Below are 25,772 nucleotides of genomic sequence, written 5' to 3'. Positions count from 1 at the left end.
AGAAGATGAACTGATCTCCAAAAGTCATAAAGTTAAAAGTGAAACATTTTTTCAATATTTTAAGCAAGATTCGTGTATTATTTTTGTTTTGTACAATTTTAGATTGGAAAAAAAGGAAAGGAGCACCATGCAAAAGTTTGGGCACCCCAGGAGATTTGAGCTCACAGATAACTTTTACCAAGGTCTCAGACCTTAATTAGCTTGTTAGGGCTATGGTTGAGGTCTGGAAGACCAAGAAAACTTGTCAAGGACTGCTCATAGGATTGTTAGAAAGGCAAATCAAAATCCCCATTTGACTGCAAAGACCTTTAGGAAGATTTAGCAGACTCTGGAGTTGGGGTGCACTGTTATTCTGTGCAGCAACACCTGCACAAATATGACCTTCATGGAAGAATCATCAGCAGAAAACGCTTCCTGCGTCCTCACCACAAAATTCAATATCAGAAGTTTGCAAAGGAACATCTAAACAAACCTGATGCATTTTGGAAACAAGTCCTGTGGACTGATGAAGCTAAAATAGAACTTCTTGGCCGCAATGAACAAAGGTATGTTTGGAGAAAAAATGGTGCAGAATTTCATGAAAAGAACACCTCTCCAACTGTTAAGCACGGGGGTGGATCGATATGCTTTGGGCATATGTTGCAGCCAGTTTCACGGGGAACATTTCACTGGTAGAGGGAAGAATGAATTCAATTAAATACAGTACCAGCAAATTCTGGAAGCAAACATCACACCGTCTGTATAAAAGCTGAAGATGAAAAGAGGATGGCTTCTACAAAAGGATAATGGTCCTAAACACACCTCAAAATCCACAATGAACTACCTCAAGAGGCGCAAGCTGAAGGTTTTGCCATGGCCCTCACAGTCCCCTGACCTAAACATCGTCGAAAATCTGTGGATAGACCTCAGAAGAACAGTGCATGCAAGACAGCCCAAGAATCTCACAGAACTAGAAGCCTTTTGCAAGGAAGAATGGGTGAAAATCCCCCAAACAAGATTTCAAAGATTCTTAGCTGGCTACAGAAAGTGTTTACAAGCTGTGATACTTGCCAAAGGGGTTGTTAGTAAGTACTGATCATGCAGGATGCCTGAACTTTTGCTTCGGGCCTTTTTCCTTTTTTGTTACTTTGAAACTAAAAGATGGAAATAAAAAATTTAATTTTGCTTAAATATTAAAGAAACGTGTCATCTTAACTTTGCCTTTTGGAAATCAGGTAATCTTTTACTGGCTTAGCTATTCACAGTAACAGAAATTTTGACGGGGTGCCCAAACCTTTGCATGCCTCCAGGTCCAACGTATAATTCTCCGTAACTTCGGCAGCCACCTCCAATGGGATCCCACTACCAAGCACGTCTTTCCCTCACCCCTTCTTTCTGCTTTCCGCAGGGATCACACCCTACGCGACTTCCTTGTCCACTCGTCCCCCCCATCCTTTCCCACTAATCTCCCTCCTGGCACTTATCCTTGTAAGCGGAACAAGTGCTACACCTGCCCTTACACTTCCTCCCTCACCACCATTCAGGGCCCCAGACAGTCCTTCCAGGTGAGGCGACATTTCACCTGTGAGTCGGCTGGTGTGGTATACTGCATCTGATGCTCCTGGTGTGGCCTTTTATATATTAATGAGATCCGATGCAGACTGGGAGACCGTTTCGCTGAACACCTACGCTCGGTCCGCCAGAGAAAGCAGGATCTCCCAGTGGCCACACATTTTAATTCCACGTCCCATTCCCATTCTGATATTTCTATCCACGGCCTCCTCTACTGTCAAGATGAAGCCACACTCAGGTTGGAGGAACAACACCTTATATACCCCCAACCTGATGGCATGAACATTGACGACTTTAACTTCTGTTAATGCCGTTAATGCCCCTCCTCCCCTTCTTACCCCATCCCTGACATATTTAGTTGTTTGTGGTTTCTTTTTCTCTCTCTCTCTCTCTCTCTCTCTCTCTGCCCATCACCCTGCCTGTTCTCCATCTCCCTCTGGTGCTCCTCCCTCCCCCTTTCTTTCTCCTGAGCCCTCCCGTCCCACGATCCTTTCCCTTTTCCAGCTCTGTATCACTTTTGTCAATCACCTTTCCAGCTCTTAGCTTCATCCCACCCCCTCCGGTCTTCTATCATTTCGCATTTTCCCCCTCCCCCCACTACTTTCAGATCTCTTAGTATCTCTCCTTTCAGTTAGTCCTAACGAAGGGTCTCGGCCGGAAACGTTGACAGTGCTTCTCCTATAGATGCTGCCTGGCCTGCTGTGTTCCACCAGCATTTTGTGTGTGTTGTTTGAATTTCCAGCATCTGCAGATTTCCTCGTGTTAGATCATTACAAGCTGCTTCTCCGAGTATCTGCTTAAGGACCTTGATATTATAGGCATTTGATTTCACCTTATCCAAGTGGAAATAGAGTTCAGTTTGTTACCACTATGTGGTAGAGCAAGAGTACGAGGAGATCTGTGCCTTCTCCAACGAGGGTGGTAGATTTGAAAGCAGACATTGTGATGGCTGCTTTTGCGATCTTAACATCGGCAACTCCTTCAGCTTGAATCACTTTGCAGCCTCTCTGTCACAAACGTTCCATGATGAGCTGGATAATTATCTGCTTGTTTGCCTCATTCGACAAGAAGTCTTTTTTTCCAACAAATTTTGTCGCCCCTGTAATGTTCACCTTGTTTGCATTCAAATTTCTACTTCACTGATGAGTACAGTCCTTTATGCTTGGTCCAACCCCATAACCATCAAACAGTACAGTGGCTCTGGCATAGTGTTTGACAGTGAATGAGGCGTAGTTATCTGGAATTGAACTGTAGGTGCATGCCTCTGTCCATTTTAAGCAGTGCAGAAGTGATTTCCCCCCCCCCCCCCCCCCATCTAAAACAGTGATCTGTCACTGGGACCGTCTGTGTGACAGCATTGTCCGATTTGGAGGTGACATAGTTCTTTATTGCTTCTGCCAGTTGTGGCTTATCCGGCTGGCGCAAGATGTTCTTTGCTTCAAACAAAGACATTGGATATGGACAGAGTTCATAGTTCATCACTTTGTCTAGCTGGAGATCACCTGTCTGTAACACAACTCGGAACCTTTGGAATGACAACTCTGGATCTATGGTATGGTCTTCAGCAACTTTGACTGCCCTGCTGGATGCTAGTGTCTTGACCTTCGAACTCCTTTTGTGCGAATATGAGAAGAATGTCTGTCCATCTTCGTAACTATGTCATTTCCTATTGCAAATAGGTCCATGTATGAGGGGTGATTGATAAGTTTGTGACCTATGGTAGAAGGAGTCAATTTTAGAAAATCTAGCACAATTATTTTTCATCATAATCCCCTCCTACATTTACACTTAGTCCAGCGATCGTGGAGCATACGGATCTTGGACCTCCAGAAAGTGTCCACAGATGGGTGATTGATAAGTTTGTGGCCTAAGTTAGAAGGAGATGAGTAATACAGCTCTTGTTACATGCGCATTGCAGGTCAACTCTGTGTGATTATGCAGAAAGCTTGAAGTTAATAACTCGTCTTCTACCTGAGATCACGAACTTATCAATCACCTCAATGAGTTATTAACTTCAAATTTTCTGCATAATCAGTCAAAGAATTGAACTGCATGTGGATGTAACGAGAGCTGTATAACTCATCTCCTTTTACCCTAGGCCTCGAACTTATCAATCATCCCTGCTGTGGACAATTTCTGGAGGTCCAAGATCCATATGCTCCACGACTGCTGGACTAAGTAAATGTAGAAGGGGAGTATATTGAAAATAAATGTACAAGGTTTTCTAAAATGACTCCTTCTACATTAGGCTACGAACTTATCAATCACACCTCATACATCGTCATGCTCATTTACATAAACCCCTGTGATGATGTGATGATTTATCATCTGAAAATGGCGTGAAACAGTCCAGTTTTGCTGCTACTTTTTCAAGGTTAGCCTCATCTCTACTCATCATTCTGGAGGTGGACAACCTATGTTGTTCATCTGTTGTGTAACTATTGGTAGTCAGCTCTTGCATGGCAAGGTTGTAAGAGGATGACACAGTGGAAGACATAGTCCAAACTGCTCTCTGGTGCTCTGACATCTCACTTCCTTGCATTAGGCCCCCTTGGCTTTTTAGTGAGCGCATTAGTGTCTGTTCTATCACAAGATCAGAGCCAAGGCCAGCCCAGTGTTGGCTGCTGTGTTTGATTACATGGAACCCAGACTGGAACTTCTGATGAACCTCAGGGTTGTCATCCTCCAATGCATGCATCTTCTGGAGATAGAGACAAGCCGACTTCAGATAATTCGGATGGCCAGCGGCCATGAATATCGGCAAGCAAGCTGAGATGGCACTGAGATGCATCTCCCATAACCCCATTCGATGGGCCGCAACAAGTGCCCTAGCTGTCCCTACCATGTGCTAGTAGTTGACCCACAGTGTGCTGGTTTTGGAGGTACCTGCCAGTTCATCCTTTTTGAGAGTTACAGTTTTGTCAATCCTGCGAATGCAATCTGATTTCTAAGTCACTTGCGCCAGTCTCCATCAGCGTGTACAGTCTCTCAAGTTCCTCCAGTGGGTCTTGAAAACCAGGGTCATCCTCCATGATTTCAGCAACAATCTGACGTATAAGACACAGGTGCCCACGAAACGCTCATTGCATTGCCTTTCCACTCATCATGTGTACAACGGCATTTTTACCGTACACTGTCTCCAGGATCTCCTTAAGTCCGCTGCCATCCATCAAAAGTTCAGATGGCACCCAACAAATTCATGAAGGTATGAGTCTGATTCTTTTCATTGGAGGCCATTTTTTTTAACATCAGTTTTTTTACTTCCCCGTGCTCCGTTTCTGTCCAGCTTTTGATATGTTGTTCAGTATGTCTGAAAGTATAAGAAATGACCACAAAAGCTTTTCTTGTTATTTTTTTGGGGTAGGGATATTTTGGTGCTATATTTACAGCATTAAGGGCATCATCTTTGAATAAGGGGATCTCCATTTTAAGTGAAGAGGAGTTGCTTTTAAGGGATGAACCTTTGAACACATAGAGGCAAAGTGCTTGAGTATATTTGTTAAGATTTCTAAACAGTATGGGAAAAATATTTATGGGGAAAAGGCAGGAAAATGGACTTGTGGAATGTCCTATCAGGTATAATCCTATTGAGTGAAGGAGCTGCCTTGAAGGGATGTAGAAACTGCTGTTAATTTTCATGTGGAAAAATGAGTGCATAAACTAAATCAGTAGTCACTAAGGCTCTTAGCTGAATGAAGTTAATTAGGATGTGAACTTGTCAGTCTGCAGCTTTAACTATTTGCTGAGTATTAATTCCCTGGTGATATGCAATCTTCATGAGTTTCTAACACTGTCAGCTGCAGGCTCATGATCATTTTCAGAATGTTACTTGTGTAATTTATAGTGAAGACTGATGGAAGACATCTGCTTAATTCAACTGTCATTATCTTGTTTTCCATTATTAATTTCCCAGTCTTGCTATCTATGAGATCAATCCTTATTTTGTTAACTTTTGTTTCTTTTTAAGTATTTGACAATCTTTATCTATCTTTATCCAGTATTTATTTTCTTATAATCTATTGGACATTTTTTGCACTTTCTCCAGTGTTCTGACTCTGCTTCATGCAGTTAAATATTTTCTTTAAAGTTAGATAATCAAAACCAGATTTTTCACCTGCGTGTTGTGAAGTTTGTTCTTTTTTAGCAACAGTATAGTGCAAAGAAAAATTCCACCATATAATCTATAGTAGTTTAGAAGAATAATCAGTTAATGCTCGTGGGGGTCATGGGCCCTTTATAAATTTTAATGACAGATGGGAAGAAGCTGTTCATAAAATGATGAGTGTGGGTCTTCAAGTTCCTGTGCCTCTCCAATGATGGTAATAAAAGGGCATGTTCTGGATGGTGAGGATCCTTAACGGTAATGCTTCCTTCTTCGAGCACCACTTCTTGAAGGTGTCTTCGGTGGTGAGGAGGGTTGTTCAAATTAACATTAACAGATATTGTCAGTGAGACAACAGATTCCTTTCCAAACTTTTAATTTTGGACAGGATTACTTGTTACTGTATCAGGATCATAGGTTAGATAACTCTTGAGATGTAGATTTTGAATTTGAATTTCTTCTCAACTTCAATGATGGAGGGCATTTGTTCTTGCTAATCAACTTCCTCCTAATATTTCAATGTGAGAGTATGTTAATTCCTAGGACATGTATTGAGATCCTCAGATTTTGCCACTATAAAGAATTTTCAAGTATTGATAAGTTGTTGTAGATAATTGATACTTAGCACAAAGGAGGTTGGAGTTGCTGAGAAGGTACCTGTGGAACATTGTTACAGAGTTTCAGTTAGACATAATTAGAAGTGGTAATGTGGGATCTGAAGTATTGGAAGGTCACAGCAAAATGCGAGAAAAGTCAATTTGGGGGAAATGAGTGATGAACAGTAGTGGGTGGGGTGGAATGTGGCTTGAGTTCGGTAAAACATTCTTTTGTACATTCTTTTATCTTCACCTGGTCCTGAATTGTTTGTTCTGTTTATTTGTGAATGGGCTGTTAAGGTGGCAGTTGGCCAGGCTGAATTTTTCTCTGTGGCACACAAATGTTTTACTTGTAGGTGGTTGTACTGATCATTTTTGCTGAAGGTGAGGGAAATTTTGGAGTACAGGTCTTGGCACTGCAGCCTGGATTTTCTTGACTGTTGCTTTCGATCTTTTTTTGCTCTTTTGGTTGTCTGTTGCTGTATTCTGCTGCCTTTGGTGCTGAGACATGAGCCTGTTACTTTTATCAATCATTTTTAATTCAAGCATTTGCTGTAGTTGCCTAGCTTTTTATAGTCCTATTTGTGAATACAAACAATGTACTGGAGATACCTCTGGATCAATGAGGGGTCATCAGTTGTCTTGGCAGAAGATTCCTGACCTCAGTAGTTCCAGCATTTTGTGATTTAAAAAAAATAGATTCTGTGCATTTGTAGTATTTTAGTTTCATAAGTTTGCTGTAAACCTTTTTTCAATGTATATGCCTACTCTCCAGAGTAAAGTTCACCCAAAAAGTATGAGGTATTTAGGTGCTTATCTTTGATCCATCATGAATTATCTCCAAAGCATAGAGAGATGCAACAGCATGTACAAAGCAAAGGTCATCTACCAACCTAGTGTTTATCACCTCCTCCACCCCCCCCCCCCCCATCCCCAGATACTGCACAACAGTTTCACACTAAAACACTTATGATCCAGGTTGAGTAGCTGAATAATACTAAATGTCAATTCTTAGAAATTGCCTTTTTCAGATTTATAGAATGAAAGTGATATTTTTCTCTTCCAGTGAAAGTGGGAATGAACAAATTTTAACAAATATTTGACTTCTATAAATTAGTGAAATAACTGCTTAGTTGAAATTTGAAAAATTAATATATCAGGCAGCATCAATGGAGTTAATAGAGCAGGTTGAGAACCTGATGAAAATTCCCATCAAATATCTTCAAGGTAATATTTCAGAGTTTCAGACTGCAGGCTGCTTTGAAATTATTTTCTTTTGGCAAATTGAATTTTTCGCATGTCTAAGTTTTATTAATTTAAATAGGTTTTCAATGTACTAAGATTAACTAGAATAATGAGCTTTGCACTGTGTCATTGGAAATTTGCAGAAAACTGTCCAAGTTAGTGTTCACATTGAGTTAGCACCATTCTAGAATGGCAGAATTAGTACCGTGTAGATGGAGGCCACTCAGTCCATTGATTATGTATCCATTGTGTGGAAGATCAATTCTGTTTAATCCCACTGTAGTCTTTCCCTAAAATCCTAGCAGCCTTCTTGGTCTCTATTAAACACGGTCATCAAATTCATTTAATTTCAACTTAACCACTTGCAATAAAATAAAACTGCATATCACTTATCAGCTATCTTTAATGCTAATACAACTCAAGCACTCCAGAGATCCAGCACTGTTCTGTTAGGAGTTCTCCCTGTGAATGCGTGGGTTTCTTCTGGGTGCTCTAGTTTCTTCCCACAGTCCAACAAAGTATTGGTTGGTTGGTTAATTGGTCTTTCAAATTGTCCTGTGATTAGGCTAGTGTTAAATAGGTGGGTTGCTGGATGGTGTGGCCAGAAGGGCCTGTTCCACACTGTACAAACTTACTGCCTGTTTTGCAGCTGGTTTTTAGGGCAGCAATGAAGATCCTCCGTCTGTTTAGTGTGGGTTTAGTACTTTTTTTTAAGGATTATATGGGTCAGCACAGCATGGAGGGCTGAAGGGCCTGTACTGTGCTGTAGTGTTCTATGGTTCTATGGTCTCACTTTACCTTTGGCCATCTTTTCTATTGTGCACCCGGTATGGTTCAGGGTCCCCATTTCTGCCTTGATGGTACAGCGCCATGTTGTCTTTGGTCTCTTCAGGGCTCCAGTGAAGTGCTGTGTTAATGAAGGAGTTGGCCTTTCTTATTGCGTGCCCGGTCCATCTCCAGCATTTCCTCATGGTTATTGTGGCCATGTCCTCTTAATGACACTGAAGGAGTAGGGCATGGTTGGAGATCATGGTGGATCTTCCAGAGGCTCATAGTGTGGAATGATAACTTGGCAATTTCGCTCTCTGTCATGAGCCAGCATTCTGACCTATACAAGACTGTGGACAGAACACAGCTCCGGTACAGCTTCACCTTGGTGTTGATGCTGTACTTGGTTGATCCTCTTGTTGCTCATGAGCTTGAAGAGGTTTCTGGCTTTGCTGAGTCTGCATTGGATGTTGTCTTTGGTCCTACCATCTTTTGGAGTAATGCTGACCAGGTATGTGAATCTCCTGGTGCCTTGACAAGAGGAGACGACTATGTTGAAGATTATGGTCTTAGTCTTTGGCTGACTCTTTGTCCAGGCTGTTCCACACTGTATGCATCTCAAAATAAATGCGTTTTGTTTCCAGGTTCTTGATAATTGTGTTGTATATTTAAAATCAAAGCTCTGAAAATGCTGCAAATCTGAAATAAAATAAAAAAAACACTGGAGATGCTCAGCATATCAAGCACCATCTTTAGCACTGAGAAGGAAAGAAAACATTTTGTGCAGAGGTGGTTATTTTATATATGGGTAGAATAAAGGATATCTAATAGGATGAGATACTACCTGATATGTTGACTATTGATAGTATTTTGTGCTATTTCCCATTTGAATGTTTGGTTGTATACTGTTCAGATGGTCATGGAACTGTTGAAGTAACTGGAGTCCCTGAGGGCCACTCTATGAAGGTATTCATTGAAAGAAGCATTTAGGGCATAAGTGCAATGATCTCCAAGCCCTCTCCTCAAAGTTCTCCAGGTAGAAATTTGCAGTAGTAGGTGACCAGGATGATCCCACAGTCGTTTCCCTTATAGAGGAAGTACGTTGATGAAAGGGTAGGTTTAAAAGGTCATTGGTACCATGACCATCTGAGCAGTATAGATCCAAACATTCAATTTATGATGGTGAAGAATGGTTGCCTCTCATTCCTGGACATTCTAATATGATGGAAACCAGATGGTAGCCTCAGACATGGTGTTTATTTGAAACCCACTCACACAGACTTATGATAGCAGCCATCATCATGCTTCCTAGAATAGAGCAATTCTTTCCACTTTGATTATCCACACAGAAACTATTTCGGACCTGGAGAGTCTCCTTGAGGAAATATGGTTACGTGTGACTTTCCTAAAGAATGCCTATAAGGTGAAGGAAATCATTGGGCCCTTAAAAGGGCTGATGGAAAAACCAGGAAACCTATCACTGGCTTAAATGCATAAAGCAAATGAAGATCTTGAATGTGTATTGAAAGAGTGTACTGTACTTTGGCTAACTTGGGTTCAGAAAAGTTGGAGCAATTCATTTCAGTAGTCATTACTTGTCATGGCACGGATATTGCAGACAGTTTAGTGGTGTCAGTCATCCAGTGATATAAACAAATGAATGCCAGGGTTTAGACTAGTATTGTTGACACAGAATCTTGTGTTTATCCCTCTGGCAAAACATTTGCTATGACAAGATCACTTCATCAATTTTGTAAGAAGGATCCTAAATGGGTATGCTCAAATGTAAATGGGCACAGGCATAGGTGCAATCGAGCTGACTTGTACCCTGCATGCATGCTGTGAAGGCATCCTGGTTGCATTCTGTTCATAAACTCTAAGCACAAATATCTATGGCTGGCTAATTCAATTTTTAAAGGATCGCAAAGTCAGTAGATTTAGTGTTGACAAAAGTAGTAAATCCAAGGATTGAAAAGTTCTTAAGGGTTCCTATGCATTACTAAATATCAACATAGGGTGAACATGGAATACATTGGCAAGAGATGCTTAGAGCAGGTCAATTAAATGTGATCACCGCAAAGAATATGGAAAAAATTATAATGGTTGGGGAGGGTGTGGAGGGAAATGGCTAAATAATTTGTACCACTAATGTAACTGCTACCACGCTATTTATGCATCCTCTATGAGAGCCTTTGTATATCCTCCCTGTGGAATGTGTGGGTTTCCCCTTGGTGCTTCAGTTTCCTCCCACAGTCCAAAGACGTACTTGGTATGTTAATCGGTTATTGTAAATTTTTCCATGATTAGGTTGGGGTTAAATTGGGGCTGTCAGTTGCTTTGGCAGTGCAGCTCGAAGGGCCTATTGCACATTGTATTGCTAAGTAATAAATAAATATTTTCTTTGCAGAATATCCAAATGTGATGAATAAGGAGGCAAACTGAGGAATAAATGGCAGATGAACTCAGTAATTAATGTTCCAGAGAAAATAAAACATCCCCTTGACTCAATTACTGCCATCTTTGAAGCAAGGATTGCAAGCTGTAATAGTAAAAATCTAAATTCTATTGAATTTGAAGCAGTTGTAGTAGATTTAAAAAGTGGAAAATGTAATACCTCTTAATAGGGGAAATTGGGAATTGTGGTGGTGGCGGCAGGGGGAGAGAATGTAGATCAATTGATTTAATACCTTGATAGCAAAATGCTGAATTCCGCATAGAGTTGTATTAGAGCTCTTAATGTGACCTAAAATTGGCTTTTAAGAGGGAAATCATATTTGACAAACTTTTGCGTTCTTGGTGCAATTTGGAGGGTGTATACAGGTATCTAAAAGTAGAGCATTCCTATGAAACCTTTCGTAAGTCGAAATGGCGTAAAGCGAAGAAGTAATTACCATTAATATATATGGGAAAAATTTTTGAGTGTTCCCAAGACCCAAAAAAAACCTACCAGATTATACCATATAGCACATTAAACCTAAAATAACATTAACATATAGTAAAAGCAGGAATGATATGATAAATACACAGCCAATATAAAGTAGAAATAATGTATGTACAGTGTAGTTTCACTTACCAGAATTGGGAAGATTTAGCCAAAACTGATTTGTAGAAAAAAATCAGCATGTACGTGCATGTGCACACACTTGCCCACGCAAGGCTTCACGGTCATGGTAGTTTTTTCTCAGGGTAAACACAAGTTTAAAGTAGGCGCCTTTTTTCGTAAAAGCGAAAATCCTCTTTGGATTTCTTACGGTTAGCGAAAACAGGTACTAATATAAGTCTTTCGTAAAAGTGAAGTGGCGTAAAGTGAACTTTCGTAAAGCTGGGGACACCAGTAATGGGATTCCAAAAATGGAATGTAACCTGATTTTTGTAAAGGCATTTTATTAGTGCTATGCAAAACTTGTTACATAAATTAAAGACTCCTGATGGAATATTATGTTAACATTTGGAGAAGATTGTGTATAAGATAGAATAAGATGAGTAATTTTTCAGGTAGGCAGACTTAATCGGGTAATACAGTGAAAAGTACTAAATTCATATTCATTTATATGAATAAAATTGATATAGTATATTCTGCCTTTTCATCCACGTTTGCCTTGATATAAGTTCACGCAGAAAGGGCAAAGATGGGATGAAAACATATTTAAGCAATTGTAAAGGTGAAGTGGTGTAGTGAAGTAAATATACAATGCCTATTAAAAAGTATTCACCTGCCTGGAAGTTTTTCATGTTTTATTGTATTCTAACATTGAATCAATGGATTTAATTTGGCTTTTTTGACACTGATCAAAAGACACTCATTTCAAAGTGAAAAAAATTTCTACAAATTGGTCTAAATTTGTTATAATTATTGAACACAAAATAATCGTTTGCATAATTACTCAACCTCCAAGTCTGTATTTAGTAGATGCACTTTTGGGTGCAATTACAACCTTGAGCTTGTGTGGATAGGTCTCTATCAGCTTTGTACATCTTGACACTGCAGTTTCTCCCCATTCTTCTTTACAAAACTGCTTGAGCTCTGTCAGATTGCATAGGGATTGTGAGTGAACAGTCCTTTTTAAGTCCAGCCACAAATTCTCAGTTGGATTGCTGCCTGGCTCTGATTTGGCCACTCCTGGACATTAACTTAGTTATTTTTTTAAAGCCATTCCTATGTAGCTTTGGATTTAAGCTTTAGGGGTCAATGTCCAGAGTTGCATTTCTCTTGCAGAATGCATCAGGTTCTCCTCTAGGATTTCCCTTTATTTTGCTGTATTAATTTTACTGTCAAATTTCACAAGTCTTTCAGGGCCTGCTACAATGAAGCATTCTCACAACATGATGCAGCCACCACCATGCTTTATGGTAGGGATAGTGTGTTTTTGCTCAATTTTGGTTTCATCACACCATAAACCCTTCCAACTGACTTCAGAGTCTCCCATATGCTTTCTGGCAAACTCTAGCCAAGATTTCATGCAAATTTTTCTCAGCAGTGGCTTTCTCTTTGCCACTATCCCATAAAGCTTCGACTGGTGAAGCACCTGGGCAACAGTGTGCAGTCTCTCCCATCTCAGCCACTGAAGCTTGTAACTCCTCCAGTGTTGTCATAGGTCTCTTGTTGGTTTCCCTTACTAGTCCCCTTCTTGCACAGTCACTCAGGTTTTGAGGACGGTCTGCTCTAGGTAGATAATCACCTTTGCCATATTCTTTCCATTTCTTGATGATTAACTTAACTATAATCCAAGGGATATTCACTGACTTGGACATTTTCTTGTATCCATCTCCTGACTTGTGCTTTACAATGAATTTTTCCATGGAGTTGCTTGGAGTATTCTTTTGTCTTTGTGGTGTAGTTGCCAGGCTACTGACTCACCATCAGTTGGACTTTACAGATGCAGGTGTATTTGTACTACAGTCAATTGAAGCACCTGGGCAGCATACAGGTCTCTAAAAACAGATCTCCATTTAACTAATTATGTGGCTTCTAAAACTGATTGGTTGCACTAGTGATGATTTGATGTATCATATTAAAGGGGTGACTGCTTGTGCTATCAGTTATTTTATGTTTTGTATTTGTAATTAATTTAGATCACTTTTTCACTTTGACATGAAAGAGTCTTTTTCTGTTGATCAATGTCAAAAATGCCAAAATAAATCCACTGTGATTCAATGTTGTAAGACAATAAAACATGAAAACGTCTGGGTGGGTATGGATGAATACTTCTTATAGGCACTGTAACTTGGGAATTGTGGAGTAAGGAAATTTGGTAGGAAAGATGATAAAAAACCTTTTAAATCATGAGAAACTATTACTAAATGTTAGTGTTTAGAGGAATCTTGGCGTTGGTTAAGGGAAGGTAAACCTTGAAGGTAGAAGAAATATAAATTTGTTGACCTTTTATTGCAAAGAGTTTAACTTCAGAGTATCAGAGGTAACACTAGTGAAACTGCTTTGGTGTACTTGTATTTAAAAAAAAAAATTTTGTTTACTTGATTGATACTTTGTAAGAAGGTTTGTCCTATGAGGGGAAAGTTGAGTAAGGTTAGCTTGGATAAATAGGAGTGAATTAAGATGTACGAGGCTGCACTGTTAAAATCTAGAGCTGGGGGGTTTAGAACTTGGTTATGTAGGATTAAGAGTAGAAGGTACTTTATGCAGAGATCTGTAAATCTTCAGAAATCTGCTACAAGGACTTTGAGTATTCACTAGTTGGGTATGTTCAAAGCTGAGATGGAATACTCAAGCTCAAATACATCAGAAAGTGCAAGGACTGGGTGGAAAACTGAACGAAGCACAGGTTCAGATTTCAGATGAAATGATGGAGGGAGGTCAGGAAACATTGGATTGTTAGTCATGTTCTATGGACCCATTCTCATTGTATAATTTTGGTTTTAGAACTGCAGTATGTCCTGACTGTTATGTATCCTTGATGTAGTGACTATTTTACTCAATGCATCTATACTATAGTTTTCTTTTATTGTGGTCACATTTCCAAAGCTTTTTATTAATTGCAGACTAGACACAACTGTGCTGTTAGGTTTGACTGTCTGCAGTTTATGTTAAAGGCTCCTCACTTTAGAGCTTTTCATTGGATCCTAGGGATCTGGTTGACTGGGAAGGAAGAACCATGTTGATCTTTCAGTCTTGTGCTTCTGCTTAATGTGAGGCTAATCTCTGCAGAACACAGTTGCTACTAGCTTCCCCTTGCTGCATCTGCAGACTGTGTGGTCTAATGGGACAGGTTTCACAGGCCTTAGGCAGAGAAAGTTATGAGCTGTATCTGTGCCAAGTATAAGTGGGCATATATACAGGAATCCCATGTAATTTAATGGAGCTGGGAGAAAGAAAAGCTTTTAGACTCGTAAATTGAGCTTTATATTTCGATTTTATTTTTGTTAAAATATTTAGTTACCTTTGTGTATTTAACTTTTTGATATTTTAATTATTTTTCAATGACTCTTGGGTACTTTGAATATTTGTGTACAGGTATCCCCTGCTTTTCGAAAGTTCGCTTTACGCCACTTCGCTTTTACGAAAGACCTACATTAGTACCTGTTTTCGCTAACCGAAAGAAATCCGAAGAGGATTTTCGCTTTTATGAAAAAGGGCGAAAAGCGAAAATAGCGTTCAGCGCTTGTTTTGCAGCGAGCTGTTATAGAGGCAGCGCACACCCCGAACAGCGAGAGTGGCGCCGCCAAGCTCCTTCCTCAGGAACTGCACTCGGCATCTCAGCATCAAGTCGCCATAGTTCTGAACTGTGTCTGTGAGCATCTGTGCTTTATCTCGATTTATTTTGTGCATCCGTTAGCAACATGTGTCCTAAGGTATCAGAAAAGACTAAGAGAGCTCGTAAGGGTGTTACGCTTAGTGTAAAACTGGACATAATTAAGCGTTTTGATCGTGGTGAACGAAATAAAGACATTGTGCGTGCGTTGAACTTGCCTGCCTCCACCATTCGTACTATTTACACGCAGAGAGAACGAATCTTGAAAGCTGCCGATGTTACTATTGGTTCTGCTAGTAGCAAAGTGGTCTCTTTTAGTCGACATCCAGTAATGGATAAAATGGAAAGTCTATTGCTTGAGTGGATTGATGGGTGTACAATGCGTGGTCTTCCATTAAGTTATCTTATACTTAAGGAGAAATCAGTTAGTCTTTTTAATAAGCTGAAACAGAAAGCACTGGATGATGGTGATGAAAGTGTTGCGAAAGTGGAATTTAAAGGTAGTCATGGGTGGTTTGATCGGTTTTTGAGGCGAGGGCAGCTTCATAGCTTGAAGGTTAATGGAGAAAGTGCTTCAGCTGATAGTGAAGCTGCCAAAAAGTTCCCAGAAGAACTGAAGAAAATAATTACAGAAGGTGGTTATTCGTATAAGCAAGTGTTCAACTGTGACGAAACTGCAATTTATTGGAAGAAATTGCCAAGCAAGACATTTATTTCGAAAGAAGAAAAGCAGGCTAAGGGACGCAAGGCATCGAAGGACAGGTTTACCCTAATGCCTATTATTAACGCCACTGGTGATGCTGTCCTTAGGCCTCTACTAGTGTACCATTCAGAAAATCCGAGGGCACTTAAAGGTGTTGATAAGAATACACTTCCTGTTGTGTTTCGTTCACATCCAAGCGGTTGGAACACCCAAGTGATTTTTTCTGAGTACATGAGTGGATACGTTAGTCCTTTCGTTGAAAAATACTGTAGAGAAAATAACCTCGATAATAAGTGTCTTGTGATTGTCGATAATTGTGCTGCTCATCCTCCTGTCATTTCCGAGTATGGCGGTAACATTCGTGTTGTGTTTTTACCACCGAATACGACGTTGTTACTGCAACCATGTGACCAAGGCCTAATAGCCACAATCAAGGCTTACTATACGCAAAATGTGATGCGTTTTATTGTAAATGCCATTGACGGAGCGGGCAACTCTGAAGCATCTTTGCGAGAGATCTGGAAAGACTACAATATAAAATTGGCAATTGCCAACCTTGGAGATGCTCTCGATAGGCTAACAGTTTCAATGAGAAATGGCGCTTGGAGGAAACTGTGTCCCGAAGCAGTGAACGATTTTAAAGACTTCGAACCAACAATAACTACGGCAATAGTGACTTTGGCTAAGGAGGCTGGGTTTGTGGAAGTTGATGAAGACGATGTTGAAGAGGTTTTGGCATCCCATGACCAAGAACTGACAGATGAAGAGCTGATGCAATTGCAAGAGGAAAGGATACGAATAGAAACTGAATGCAATGGTAGCGAACAGCCCGGAAGTGAGGTTGTCCAGGAACTGAACGTGAAGCACTTGCATGAGATTTTTGCTACGATTGACAGTGCTGCAATGATTGCAGAAAATTATGACTTTAATTTTGAAAGGGCACGTAGGTTTAGGGCAGGTTTGCAGAATGTTTTGAGTGCTTACAAAGAACTGTATGATAGAAAAATGCGTGAGTCAAGCAAACTGTCGTATTTCAAGCCTTCCACATCAGCCACATCAGCCACAGCAGACGACGAACCTCGACCTTCGACATCGAGGCAGGCAGACGTAGAAAAAGGTATGATTTGGTAGGTTATTTTTTGGGTCTGGGAATGCTCAAAAATTTTTTCCCATATAAGTTAATGGTAACTGCTTCTTCGCTTTTTGCCATTTCAGCTTATGAAAGATTTCGTAGGAATGCTCTACTTTCGGATAGCGGGGGAAATCTGTATAGGATAAATGAGCATTGAGTTTCATTGACAGATTTCTTGGAGCATTAGTTCACTTTCCTTTAAAAGCTATTGAATGTAGTCAAGTTACTAGAGATCCTACATTTGTGTACTGGGAGCCTGCCTCCTACTGGTGGTTGCATACAGAACTATGCTGCAATAAATTGTGGTTTGGTGATTTCTGAGTAGTGGAAAATCTTGAGATTATTAATTCCCATTTATAAGTAAAGGTTGTCTACCTCATTACCCCTTTTTACAGTGAATGCTCCATGGAATTTGCAAAAATGTATTTTAAGGGTAACATTGAAGAAATCATTTTGCTTTAGCAAAAATGCATTCAGAGTACATAATTGATTGTGTTAGAGGTCCCAGCACAAATGTGATTAACATTGAAAATAACCCACTTTTTTCTGCATGAATTTGCCACAAGCAAAATTCTTAAGGGTGATGCATGTACTTTTTCTCACTATGGATGCTATTTGACCTGAGCATTTTCGATGTTCATTTTTAATTCTATGTGGAAGTCAATATAATATTGACATTAAAAAATTAATAGAATTAACTGGTTAGGAACAGGTTTTGAAAATTAGTAAAGAAAGCAGCCAAAGAAAGTTGACTAAGTTTATAATTGAATAATTTAATTTACTTTGTAATTTTGTCTTGACATTTGAATTTGATGTAAGACTTCCTCCAATCTTATGATAACATTTCTTTTTGCTCTCTGTTCTTTTCAGGAAACATGGCACAAGTTGGAACTACACCAGTTATACATGAAGAACCCTCTAGTGCCGAAAATCTTCTGGCAGTAAAATTCCTTATGTCAGCACTGGAATCTATGGTAAATTGTTAATTTACTAAGTTACCACTTGAACTGCTTGATAATGTAATGGGCAATTTTACGTATGGAAGTTGGTGGCTTAATGGAGTTGGATTCTTGAGGATAGGATTTTTATTGCTGTTGCTTTTTTAAACATGTGTATTTGGATGCTTGGCAAAATAGAGGTTCCTCCAACTTTTGGAATGCTGGAGATAATGTTCTGGTAAGAGCTGCCGCTTGTGCAGTCCTGGAAGTTTATTAGATTGTGTAGTAGTAGGAGCTTAAGTTGAGAGAACAGAAGTGTCTTACTGAATGCTTTGCTTTATATTTGAAGCACCTTGCTAAGAGACAGCTGATAAATTAAGCATCACATTTTGACTCGTTTAAAGCTAAGATTACAATTAGAATACTGAGTGGAGTTTTGAGTTTCAAAACTGGAGGATTATTAATCTTTGAAAGCATTTTTGTTGAACTTGTAGTAAACTAGTAATAGAAGTTACTAAAGAGAAAATCTGTAGATGCTGGAAATCCAAGCAACACACACATTACTAATTGGGCATCTATAGAAATTAATTAAAATCTGCATGTTTCCAGTTAGATTAGTGTGCTTTGAGATGCTTGAAATTATGGAAGTTGAACAGATGACAGCATTCTACCAGCTAAAAATTTTAGCATGAAAGTGAAAGAATAGGAAGGTTGAAGACCTGTGTAACATAGACATCTAGTTTAAATTTTGTGCTTGCACATTCTGTTTTGAACACCTTAACACTCCTGAGGTAAAGCCAATTTCAAGAAAAAAAAATCAATTTAATAGTTATTTTTACATTGCTGTTTGTATATGCATGAAATGTTGCTGAAACACTTGTGCGGTGCTCTCACGTGCTGCTATGTTTGAGGTTGGGTTCGAACAGTGAGCTGGATGTTGAACCTTGTATTTAGGAATGGAGCTAAGCTCACTGCTGGAATTTGTGTTACTAAGTTGTGACCTAAAAATGCTAACCTTATAGTTTATATAATGTCGCCTTTAATGTTACTCTTTCTCTAGAATCTATTTTCAATTACATTACGATTCAGTTTTGTTTGTTCATTAGTAGAAGGACTAATGCATTGTCTGTGGATGCTTTGATCTAGATTTTCCTGTCAAGGGAAATAGCTTCTCAGTGTTCCCTTAAGAAATTTCAAAATTGTTCAGTAAATAAATTTATTCACATGGATTTACCAGGACTTGCCTTAAATTATCTATACTCTCTTTTAAGACCAGTATATCGTGTGTTTTGCCCAGATCTAAATATTGCTTCTGTTTTGTTCTGATCCAAGTTTTGAGCTTCTCAAATATTTTTGTATTCCAGGCACTTTGGAAAAACCTGTGAACCTAAATACTATCTCTGTACCTGTTTTTGTTGTTGTAATCTGTACATATCCAAATCAACTTCCCCATATCACCTATTTTCTTATCTTCTATTTAACATGGAGAATGAGTTTTCCCTAATTGCTGAGAATTGTAGGTATGCTTGCACTGCACAGGTTTATAGTGGCTTGTGTTTATTTAACTAATGAAACTGGTAATCGCGAATCATGCTGTATTAGGAAAAGTGGAAACATAAATATTGAAATTAAAACCAGAAAATGCTGGGTAGCACATCTGGAGAAATATTGTATTTGGATATTTATTGGAACTGGTAAGGAACATGTACAGGCTGTCCTCAGACTTCCATAAGTTGGAAAATACACAAAAAGATCACTCTTTATGGTAACCATACCTTCGCAGTATTGTAATGAATGATATCAAAAGTACATGAGACTGATAGGAAGAACAATGACAGTGAGAAAGAAGGGAAATTAGTTCTGTCATTTGTAGGGATATGTATGTACATGTATCAGACTATGGAATTTGATAGTATTATGGAAGCTCAGTTGTATGTTACCTATATTCAGATATTCTCAACCTGGGGACACCCTGTAATGTGGTTTAAGCAATAAAGCTGGCAAAGCAACAGGAACAGAGGGGAAGATTTGTAGGAGAATATAAGACAGGAGTAATTAAATGATGAATAGGATGAGGCTTAAGACAATAGGAAACAGTGATTGGGTAAAGGGACAGACAACATGGCATTGGCAGCTGAACCATCCCTGTGCACTTAACATTGAGTTTATTGTAGCTCCTGGTAAAAAGAAAAGTTTATACATAATGAGAGGTTATTTAGGAACCTAACTTAATTAACTAGGTGATAGCTGTATGTGTTTTTCAGCCCTTGGGTATGTTTGAGGTTTTGAGCATATTACTTTAATGCTGTCCTACCTATGGCCTCCTCTTAAATTGTTTCAATGATACTAGATTAATTTTTTCAGCAGTATCATAGGTATGCAGTTGTTTTCCAGTGTGATATCTGATCAGCAGATGTATGTTTAATAGAAACATAGAAAATAGGTGCAGGAGTAGGCCATTCGGCCCTTTGAGCCTGCACCGCCATTCAGTATGATCATGGCTGATCATCTAACTCAGAACCCTGTACCTGTTTTCTCTCCATAACCCCTGATCCCTTTAGCCACAAGGGCCATATCTAACTTAATGATTTTCTTTAGCGTTCATTTTTGTATATTTTCTGTTTAAAGTTTGTTTAACTTGCTTCTTCTTCAGTGCCAGGAAATTGCAAAGTCAAAAGCTGAAGTGGCATGTATTGCTGTATATGAGAAAGACATATTTGTGGTGGGGACTGAACGAGGAAGATCTTTCATTGGAAACCGAAAGGATTTTCAAACTGACTTTGTGAAATACTGTAAGTTGAATTGACTAAATCAAGGCATGATATTAAGTTGTAGGAAAACCTTTGACTTTATAGATTATTTAATAGCAATGTTAGGGGCCTCAGTTGCTCTAGCTATGTCTTGAATTTGACTTTTCCTAAGATCTCAAGAGTTCTGGGATATTGATAATCTTCTGGAATGTTTACATGTTTTGAAATGTAAAATGCTCATCACACTCTAATATGACCTCAGTACTTTGTGCATTTCCCAGCTTTAACTCTTACTTCTAATCTGAGGTATGAATTCAGATGCATCTTCCTGACTCTGCAAGTGATCAATTCTTGTTTATAGTTCCCCATAAGCTATTTTAAATATTACCCATGCTTTAATTCTGTACAGGTCATCAAGACTTCAAAGCTGGCTTGCAAGTTGCTGATGTTTGTCCCTTTCGTCCCTTTTTTATCCAAAGTGATCAATGCAACCTTCTCTTTTGATTTGACTAGGTTCATAGCCTACTTCGAGACTTTGCAAGGTTCATGCATATAGAATGTTATTGTGCAACTTTTACACAACAAAGGATGCCATGTGGAAGAAAGCTTAAGCTTATCAATGTTCTAAAAAGTTCTAAACGGTTGTCCATAGTTGTACAAAATTATGAAGGAATATTCCAATGTTTGTCATGTAAAATTGCTATCCTTGTGACTTTCCTATTTTGTATTTTAATGGTGAAGCTTGTGGAGTTTAAAGAATTGTTTTAGAAAGTTTGAAAAGTTTTAAAAATATATCTTGGAACTCCTGTGTATTTTGTTGTCATAGGTGGAACAGATCTCAATTAGTTATCATGTGTGATATTGAACTTTGATTAATAGATTCATCCATTTTTGACTGCATTGCTGGCTTTGATATTGGAGGGAGTGGTTGGTCAGATTTTGAGGATCTGCTCTGACATTCCTTCTGTTGTTATGGTTAATATGTTGAGAATCGTACAGTGTTGAAATGGCCCTTTAGCTCACCATGTCCTTGCTAATCATCAAGTACCTCAGAATCAGAATCAGGTTTATTATCACCGGCATGTGTTGTGAAATTTGTTAACTTAGCAGCAATAGTTCAATGCAATACGTGATATAGAAGAAGAAGAAAATAATAAATTAATAAGTAAATCAATTACAGTATGCATATATTGAATAGATTAAAATCATGCAAAAAAACATAATATATTAAAGAAGTGAGATAATGTCCAAGAGTTCAATGTCCATTTAGAAATCGGATGGTAGAGGGGAAGAAGCTATTCCTGAATCGCTGAGTGTGTGCCTCCGGCTTCTGTACCTCCTACCAGCCTGGGGTGCTGTAGGTCCTTAATAACCGACGTTGCCTTTGTGAGACACCGCTCCTTGAAGATGCCTACAAAGTACCCAGAACTAGTACCCAAGATGGAGCCGACTAAATTTACAGCCCTCTCCAGCTTTTGGTCCTGTGCAGTTGCTGTCCTCTCTTCCACCCCCCCCCCCCCCCTCCCAAATACCAGACAGTGATGCAGCCTGTCAGAATGCTCTCCATGGTACATCTATAGAAGTTTTTTAGTATATTTGCTGACGTAGAGTATAGTCTTACCTTCTTTATAACTGCATCAATATATTAGGACCAGGTTAGATCCTCAGAGATCTTGACACCCAAGAACTTGAAACTGCTCACTCTCTCCATGATCTCTCTGAGGATTGGTATGTGTTCTTTCATCTTGCTGTTCTGGAAGTCCACAATCAGCTCTTTCATCTTACTGATGTTGACAGCCAAGTTGTTGCTGCGACACCACTCCACTATTTTGGCATATCTGGTTGCTGTCACCCTCTTGTCACCACCTGAGATTCTACCAGAATGGTTGTACTATAGATGGTATTTGAACTATGCCTAGCCACACAGTCATGGGTATAGAGAGAATAGAGCAGTGGGCCAAGCGCACACCTCTGAGGTGCACTACTGTTGATTGTCAGTGAGGAGGAGATGTTATTACCAGTCCGTGCAGATTGTGGCCTTCCGGTTAGGAAGTCGAGGATCCAATTGCATAGGGAGGTACAGAGGCCCAGGTTCTGCAACTTCTCAGTCAGGATTGTGGGAATGATGGTATTAATTGCTGAGCTATAGTTGATGAACAGCATCCTGGCATAGGTGTTTGTGTGTCCAGGTGGTTTAAAGCTGCGTGCAGAGCCATTGAGATCGCATCTGCTGTTGACCTATTGTGGCGATAGGCAAATTGCAATGGGTCCGGGTCTTTGCTGAGGCAGGAGATCGGTCCAGTCAAGACTGACCTCTCAAAGCATTTCATCACTGTAGATGTGAGTCCGACCAGGTGATAGTTATTAAGGCAGCTCACATTATTCTTAGGCACTGGTGTAATTGTTGCCTTTTTGAAGTAAATGGGAACTTCCGCCCGTAGCACTGGGAGGTTGAAAATGTCCTTGAATACTCCCACCAGTTGGTTGGCACAGGTTTTCAGAGCCTTACCAGAAACTCCATCAGGACCTTCTGCCTTGCGAAGGTTCAAGACAGCCTAACGTCGGCCTCTGAGAAAGAGATCACAGGGTCTGCAGGTGCAGCAGGTTCTTCACAGCTGTAGTTCTCCCTTTCAAAGTTGGCATATAATGTGTTAAATTCATCAGGTAGAGAAGCATCAATACCATTCATGCTATTGGGTTTTTCTTTGTAGGAAGTAATGTCTTGCAAACCCTGCCAGAGTTGACGTGCATCCACTGTTGCCTCCAACCTTGTTCAAAGTTGTCTCTTCACCCTTGAAATAGCCCTCCGCAAATCACACCTGTTTTTCTGGTACAGGTCTGGGTCGTCAGACTTGAATGCCACAGATCTAACCTTCAGCAGCTGACATACTTACTGGTTCATAAATTAATTTTGGTTTGGGAATGTACAGCAAGTCTTTGTAGGCACACACTCATCCACATAGGTTTTAATGAAGTTGGTTAACAACTGCAGCGTACTCAAGATGAATCCCTGAATACAGTCCAGTCCACTGATTCAAAGCAGTCCTGTAGGCGCTCCTGTGCTTCCCTTGTCCATACCTTCTTGGTCCTCACTACTGTTGCTGCAGTATAGTGTGTGTGTGAGTGTGTTTGTGTCTGTCTGTCTATATATAGTATATAGTCTCTGCCTATACTCAGGGAGTAGAAGTACAGACAGGTGATCAGGCTTCCCAAAGTGAGGGTGTGGAATAGCACGGTAGGCTTTCTTGATGGTGGTGTAACAATGGTCCAGTATGTTGCTTCCTCTAGTATTGTAAGTGATCTCGTAATTGCTTAGTGATTTTCTTTTTCAGACTGGCCTGGTTAAAATCTCCCAAAACGATGGTGAAAGCGTTAGGGTGCGCTGTTTCGTGCATGTTGATCTCATTGCTCAGATCATCTGAAGCCTGATTGGCATTTTCCTGAGGTGGAATGTATACTGTTACCAAAATGATCCTGGAGATCTTCCATGGTAGAGACAAAGGATAGCACTTAACTGCTAGATATTCCAGGTCTGGTGAGTCGAATTGGGACAGTACTGATATATTTGTGCACCAAGAAGAGTTGATCATAAAGCATACTCCTCCACCTCTGCTTTTTAGAGACGGGTGTTTAGGAAACCTGTCTATCTGAATTGCTGCATCTGGTACGGAAGGGGTTAACCAGGATTCTGTGAAACAAAGAACACATGGTCCTAATGTCCCTCTGATTCAGCACCCTAGTTCTGAGATCATTGACTTTATTCACCAGAGCCTATGTGTTTGCCAGCAAGATGGTCAGTATTAGGAGTTTAAAACTGTTCCCTTAAATGCACTTGTATCCCTTATCTGCCGTCATGCTTCCTCCGTGGAATCCTACAAGGATGCATCTGTCCACAGTCAGTGTGTTTCCATCAGTTTTAAGCAGCAATAGTTCATTTAAATGCATTAAGACATCTTTGACTGTACTGACCTTGGAAGCGGTTGTGCTTTTTAGTTGTATCAGACTGAAACGAGAATATTTAATCGTATCTTTTGAGAGTTCTGCTGCTACTCGAGTTGCCTCTAGGTCCCCTGGCTTTCTATCTGCCAATACCATTTATCAATATATTGCCTATTATGTCTTTGTGATTTCAAGATGTTCTTCAGGAGTGGCAAGTTATCCATGTTTAAGCATGCTAAAACATCTAATAAATCCCTGGTAATATGACATTTTCAACAATTTGGCTGACTTCTCTTAAATTCTCGAACTGTAGTTTCCTTCTTAGCGAATGCAGAGAGGATGTATTCATTTAAGACTTCACCTTTGTTCTTAAGCTCCATGACAAATTGCTACTTTTTGGTTATTCTTTTACCCATGATATATTTAGAAAATGCTTTCAGATTTTTCTTGTCTGCCAGTTGTATATCATGTCCCATTCTGCAGGCAGTTCTTTAAGTACTTGCAGTTTGCTCCTGAATTGTCGCTTTGCTTTTACTTCTGTGCTTGTCATATATTTCCTTTGTTTTCTTTTATCCACCCTTCTATAGTTTTGTATCTAGTGCTCCTTGGATTTGCTGTGATTGCTTTTCCCTCTAAAAGAGCAAGTTAGCTCTGAACTGTCAATATTTCACATTTTGTATAATATCCACTTGATAGGTATAGCCTTGTCTGCAAAACTCTTAGTCAATATTTGCCAAGCCCCATCTTATGACATTGAAAATGGCTTTCACTTATTTCAGTACCTTAATTCCTGGACCATCCTTGTCCCTTACCATAACCACATTTGAAGCTAAAAGTTATTATCACTATCCCTAAAATATTCTCCCACTTCTTTGGCTGAATTCTGAAATTGGGTCTTGTATTGCTGTTGCTTGTAAACATCAATGAGGTTTACAGTTTAATAATCCAGCACCCTTGATAAGATTTTCCAGGCAATGAATATTACTGTTACTAATGCCGTACCCTTTTTAATTTCACTTTTATTTTTATTACACAATGATAATGAATTTTAGTTAGGAAGAACACCAAGAGCAGGGTGTTAGTGCACTGTGCCTGGTGGCACCAACTACCATTTCTGTGGGCTGATTAAGTTAGACTTCTTGTATTGAAATAGATGCAATTTTGTCCTGCAGTCCTTTCACAGATTTAATCTTGTCTGTATCTGCTCTGCCTATTGGACTGATATAATTTTCCTTCTATATTTTGCTCTCATTACATTTCTTCCATATTGGTTGTGTCACATTTTCTGCTAAAACTGTTTAAGCCCTCCTTTTTCCTAGAAATGGTTCTGTAAATCTG

At 39.5% G+C, this 25,772-nt stretch overlaps 1 protein-coding gene across 18 annotated transcripts in view; it reads left to right on the top strand.

Moving 5' to 3' along the window:
• The window catches only part of LOC132395887 (general transcription factor II-I-like), a 154,337-nt gene that overhangs the window by 12,043 nt on the left and 116,522 nt on the right, over positions 1–25,772 (top strand). For 8 of the 18 annotated variants that reach the window (XM_059973026.1, XM_059973022.1, XM_059973027.1 and 5 more), the window contains 2 exons: positions 17,678–17,781; positions 20,399–20,537. In XM_059973026.1, coding sequence (XP_059829009.1) covers positions 17,683–17,781; positions 20,399–20,537 — 238 coding nt within the window. In that variant the 5' untranslated portion in view covers positions 17,678–17,682. The other 10 variants (XM_059973031.1, XM_059973032.1, XM_059973033.1 and 7 more) reach the window with 5 other exon arrangements.

Source organism: Hypanus sabinus, chromosome 6, assembly GCF_030144855.1.
Source record: "Hypanus sabinus isolate sHypSab1 chromosome 6, sHypSab1.hap1, whole genome shotgun sequence".
NCBI classification, from domain to species: Eukaryota; Metazoa; Chordata; class Chondrichthyes; order Myliobatiformes; family Dasyatidae; genus Hypanus; species Hypanus sabinus.
The sequence above is the reverse complement of the archived record's forward strand: the minus strand, read 5'-3'. Positions and strand labels throughout refer to the sequence as shown.